General features: G+C 35.5%; 1 protein-coding gene across 1 annotated transcript in view; it reads right to left on the bottom strand.

Moving 5' to 3' along the window:
• LOC134649521 (uncharacterized) overlaps positions 1 to 4,786 on the bottom strand; it is a 49,976-nt gene extending 45,190 nt beyond the window's left edge. Inside the window, exons 1-2 of the mRNA XM_063504282.1 lie at positions 4,581 to 4,786; positions 2,067 to 2,136 (exon numbers count right to left, since the gene is read on the bottom strand). Coding sequence (XP_063360352.1) covers positions 2,067 to 2,136; positions 4,581 to 4,632 — 122 coding nt within the window. The 5' untranslated portion in view covers positions 4,633 to 4,786. The remainder of the gene's footprint in view (positions 1 to 2,066; positions 2,137 to 4,580) is intronic.
• Between the last annotated feature and the right edge of the window lie 1,214 nt (positions 4,787 to 6,000).

The raw sequence follows: 6,000 nt of genomic DNA on the forward strand, positions 1-6,000 counted from the left end.
AAAAATCACATTTGTTGTATGGGAGCCCCACTTAAATCTTTATTTTATTCTGTTTTTAGTATTTGTTGTTATAGCGGCAACAGAAATACATAATCTGTGAAAATTTCAACTGTCTAGCTATCACGGTTCGTGAGATACAGCCTGGTGACAGACGGACGGACGGACGGACGGACAGCGGAGTCTTAGTAATAGGGTCCCGTTTTTACCCTTTGGGTACGGAACCCTAAAAAACCGCATCAAAATCCGTTGCGTAGTTTTAAAGATCTAAGCATAGGGGAGATAGGGGAGCATTGGGCAGTCGGGAGGTTCGGGCACCACCTTGTAAGTCGGGTCGTATGAAAGGTACTTAATTTTGTATACTGTGGTAGTTTAGCTTACTAACTGGCAACACCGCTCAGGCTAATGTCATCTGCCATTTTGATTAGTTGTCAGTGTCACATGGTGTCGACCGTTTCGTGCGTACAAAAGTATTATATATATAGTGTATTTTGATGTGATTTCGAAGGAAATAACAACGTGATCTGCGTAAAGCCGTAAGTTTCAGTATTGTCATCTAGTTATGTGTTTACGAAAGCTAATATTAACGTATAAATTAAGGTAAAACATTAGACTACAAAAAACATATTTGAATTTATTTGTGAAATGAAGGGGTGGGGAGCATTGAGCACTAATTTTAAAGGGAGGTTTGGGCATGCCCAATGCTCCCGCCACTATTGTTTGTTTCGGCAATCGCTATAAAAAGTAAGTTCTGTTAAAAGAAAATGTTTGGAGGAAGAAAATTCGTTTGATGAAGATGATGTGGTTGTATTAGATAGAAATTTTAAGGTCAAAGATTATGTGCTAGTGAAATTTGACACTAAGAAAACTGTCTATCACTATGTTGGCCAAATTGAAGAAGTTCGTCACTCGATGGCAACTATTAAATTTATGCGTATGAGTACAATACGTAATACATTTATGTATCCAGAGATTGAAGATATATCAAGTGTCCCATTGAAAGACATCAAAACCAAATTGCCAAACCCAAAGATATGGGTCAAGCGTGGCAGCTCTAAGTATACTTTTGATAAGCCCATACCGAATCTTAGATAAATTTTATTACTAAAGTAAGAATACTGAGTATTGAGTACTAAATCTTTAGTATTTTTTTGTTATGAGTACTTATAGTTTAAAACAGTTGATTGTTTGTTGATTTTATTGCAAGTTTTAATGATTATATTATTTAATATTCAAGTAATTTACCATTAAGTGGCCTATTTAATACAGTGCCCAAACCTCCCATTGAGGTGTCCAAACCTCCCGACCATTGGGAGGTTTGGGCACTTTTGACAGTATTCAGAAAATCTCTTGCAATTTTGAGACTGATTATAATTGTATAAGTGTTCTTCGTTATAATTGAAGCCAAATATATGTGCTACTAATATAAGGAGTAAAAAGTTGATTTTGTTAAAAAATTGCATTTTTATTAAGGCTTAAGTAAAAAAGTGCCCAATGCTCCCCTATCTCCCCTACATACAGACAGACAGACAGACAGCGGGAAGCAACTTTGTTTTATACTACGTAGTGATAATAAACATTCCTACTAATTAATGTTGAAGGCGACCTGGGGAGCATTTTTTATAGGTATTTATAAGTTTAGTTTATACCATTCAAGAAAGTTCAGGATTCCTTGAGCAATGTGGTTATTTTCACACAATCGAAAGTAAGTTTAAATTCAAAGTTCTGATAAATAGAGTAAATACTTTTCACAGATTATAGCGTTTTGTCCCACATGCGTATAACCATTTCTAATGGCCCCTCGGATAATGGGAGCCTGGAGTCCACATGACAACTAACCCCAAGAATTGAATCATAGACTAGTTTTTACAACAGCGACTGCCATCTGCTACAACCACTTCTCCTAACACTTGAGGTGCCTATGAAAATGCTAAGAAGCTGATTTTTATTTTGACACTTATTTCATTAAGTCAGGTAAGCATCAGGCAAAAAATCGTTTCCTAGATTTTCAGAAGTATGGAAAGATTACCAATTGGTGAAATGCTCCTTCATATGCTCCTGATACTTACTTCAAGCTTTGACACCATACTTCGGGACCTTTAGAGCATTCTTTAGGTATCTGTCGCGCTGACGACAAATCTGTGGACAAAACAACTTTTTTTTAATCCACCTTTCATTACTTTAGACTTAACAGAAGATTAACCTACTTACATGTTTAATAGGCTAACAAAAGTAATAAGTGAATTCTTTTTACACGACTGCCCCAAAAAAAGAGTGTATGGTTTTTCTCATGTATCAAGAGAGACTTCTAGATTGAAACCTTTATTCCCTCGGAATCTTTAGAATTACAGGATGGATTTTAATGACCAGGTCTATCAATTCGCCACACATAGATTGTATGAGAGAAGCCACTAGCTTAGTCTTTGTACCATACTGTACAATATGCTAGCCATAGAACAAAAAAAGTAATATTCAATAAAAATAAATCACACTTATGTACATATTGTATATTATCTGTAAGACCGAGCTTTGCTCAGAAAACATATAAACACTCAATAATGCGCGTTCTCCCAGAGATAAGACCTAGCTAGATCGATCTTTCGCCCCTGCAAACCCCCATATAGAAAATTTCATCGAAATTGTTACAGCCGTTTCCGAGAAGCTCGTAATATATAAATATATATATATACAAGAATTACTTGTTTAAAGTTATAAGAATAGGCTTAATAATTAATGTAACATAACTAATAACATAGCTGGATTATATTTACCTTACAAAAGATGACCTAATGTGACAATGGAGGTAGTTCATGAGTAACACAATACTTTACATCAGTAGGTAATGAATGATTCACTTATTTCTGCTACTGCTTTGTGTAATAATATGAAAATGGATGGCATAAGGTTCAAATTTCATATTATGACTTCATTGTGATTATGAGGACAGCTAGGTCACTCTGGATATCATGTTTATGCTTGCTGCTATTTATAATATGTGATAGATAATCTGGTTTGCCTACTACTATTTTTGACATGCCACCATCGCAAGGCACTTAATGATCTGGTACCGCTTGTACCTACCTAAGGGCATAATTTAAGGTGATTCTATTCTAAGAAATTATGTATTTGGTCTAATTTTGAGGCAACAGAAAAGTTACCTTTACATCACAACAATGCAATATGGGGTCATCCATTAATTACATCACACGAATTTCTAGATTTTTTGACCCCTCCCCCCCTCCTTGTCACACTTGGTCACATTTCGCAAACCCCTCCCCCCTAGTGTGACGTCACATTTTTTCTACGAAATCGCCAAATCGAATTAAGTAAGTACTTACCTGAGTATTATTAATATTTTATCAAAATATTTTTGACAATATAAATATTAGTAATTTTATAACCCAAAACTGCTTAGGAAAGAAAATTAAACGAATAAAAACGATTATCGTTTTAAAAACTTGTTATTTAAATGTAGAGCGAATAAAATAATTTAAATAAATTTTCGGTTACTGATGAAGTTAAAGTGACGTCAAAAAGTTTGTGTCTCCCCCCTCCCCCATGTCACAATATGTCACATTTTCTTGACCCCCTCGCTCCCCCTAAACGTGTGATGTAATTAATGGATGACCCCTATGGGGTATATGAGATTTTTGAAATGTTAGCATTTGAGGGAATAAATATGCCTGGCTAAACAAGTGTAACAAGAGCAGTTTGTGTTCATACTTTCATAGGGACTAACTGAACCAAACACTGCTAATAATTTATATGGCACAAGATAGTACTTTTATCTCTTGTTTATAATGAGTTCAGATAACCCCTTGGTTCATATTTCAGATTGCAAAAACAACTTTTAAATTAGAGATTTGTTTTTATTCTTAACTAACGTCCGTCAATGTTTTTCTAGGGAATTCTGGAACCATCCACATGGTGCTAAAATCAACCTAAAAGGGTGTCAGTTACAAGGTTTGATCTCAAGTCACAGTAGCTGAATGTCAGGAAAAAATTGCTAATAATACCATCACTGCATCCAAGATTTGCAAAAGCATCTTCATTAAGGAATTAACAATTTGATTTATAAAACAGTTCAGTGTATAACAATAACTAAGAAATACTGTATTAAGGCCCAGTACCTTAACACAATCACGATGAATGGTTCATATTTTTAGGTACCAAATAGTTTAGTACCTACAACATAAATACTTTTTTTTATATTATTATTATAACTGTCTATTTGGTAGGAATGGTAGGTATGTATTTATTATACTGCACAAATTTTAATTCTCCCGTTAAGAAACTATCTTATAATCCTTATCATCATCTGTAACATGTTACATTTTCTCAATACTTGTTGAAATAACCTGTACGTACCTACTATCATAGCACAAATATTTTTTTGTTTGTTCAAGTGACACATGTTTTGTTCCAAATGATGTGGCTAGTTGTTGCAGCCTACCCACAATTTTCGCAACGAAACCGCGAACTCAATTTCGTTACATTGCACGCTTCATTAGTAAAACGATTATGAACTAGAAATAATTAAATTACAAGGGCAAGTAAACATTATAAACTAATATCCAACTTACTTGAACAACAAAAGAGTGTAACGATTAGACAAAGCGCTAGCGCGTTTGTCATTTTTGCTTCTCGTAATTTATCTCACTTTGTCCACAATCTTCTTCTGCAACAAAAAGACTAACAGACACCCAACAATTTCACTTAGTTTTTGAAGTTATTGCGTATCGGTATTGATTGATAAACAACTGTCACTGCGAAGCAAGTCACTGCTCACTGTTGTTCGTTTTGATTTGACCCACAGTGTTGCCAGATGAAATCTGAAATATTCAGTAGAAAAAAAATCGTTTTAGCAGTAGATAGGGGAAAAAAGCAGTAGATTTAAAAAGTGATGTCTGCAATAGGTAAAATTTAAAATAAATAAATTATACTTGGTCAACCAGATCTTGTCAGTAGAAAAGGGCGGCAATTTTGAAAAATGTAGGCGCGAAGGGATATCGTCTCATGAATTTCGCGCTTTTTTCTACTGACAAGATTTGCTTGACCATCTATATGCTCTGACCTGACACCAACCTCCCATAGATTTTTTTTTTTACCTTTTTCTGCTGACAAACTGGGCGTAATTGAGTATAGCTGGCAAATCAAATTGTCAGTAACAGTAAAATGAAGAGTATCATTCTGTCTCTTACTTCTGTTATTATAATTAATAAATGAGCACAAGTTTTTTTTCTACTCATCATTCGCTTGCCCTTATCCCATTCATTTGGGGTCGGCGCAGCATGTTTTTTTCTTCCATGCCTCTCTCTCGCTCGTCATCTCATCATTTACTTGCGTTCGTTTCATATCATCTCTCACACAGTCCATCCACCTTTTCCTCGGTTTTCCTCTCCCGTTAATTCCCTCCACATTCATTCGTAATACCTTTCTCGTCACATGACTCAGTCCATCCATCTTTTCCTCAGTTTTCCTCTCCCGTTAATTCTCTCCACATTCATTCGTCATCAGGTCATCACATGCCCATACCACGCTATGCGATTCGCTCTTCCTTTTTATACTATGGGTGCAACTTTCAGGCTTCCTCTTATACTCGTATACTCATCCCTTATCCTATCCATTCTTGTCACACCACACATCCATCTTAACATTCTCATTTCCGCTACATGCAATCTCTTCTCATCCGTCACCTTTAGGGCCCAACACTGATCCATACATGACGACAGGTCTTATGATGGTTTTATAAATTTTACCCCTCGTTTTCGAAAAATCAGTAGCTCACCAGCAAAAAGCAGTAGATCAGTAGATATTTTTAAAATCAGATAGATTTACTGCTTAATCAGTAGATCTGGCAACACTGTTGACCCAAGAAAATTGACGTTCGGTCTACAGTGCAGCAGTGCACTATGTGATTACAGTGAAACGGAACGTCTACTAACTAGTGTTACCGCGTAAAAATGTTTAAATATCCGATTTTTAATGCTGTAACACAGTACC

Source organism: Cydia amplana, chromosome 1 (assembly GCF_948474715.1).
Source record: "Cydia amplana chromosome 1, ilCydAmpl1.1, whole genome shotgun sequence".
Lineage (NCBI taxonomy): Eukaryota > Metazoa > Arthropoda > Insecta > Lepidoptera > Tortricidae > Cydia > Cydia amplana.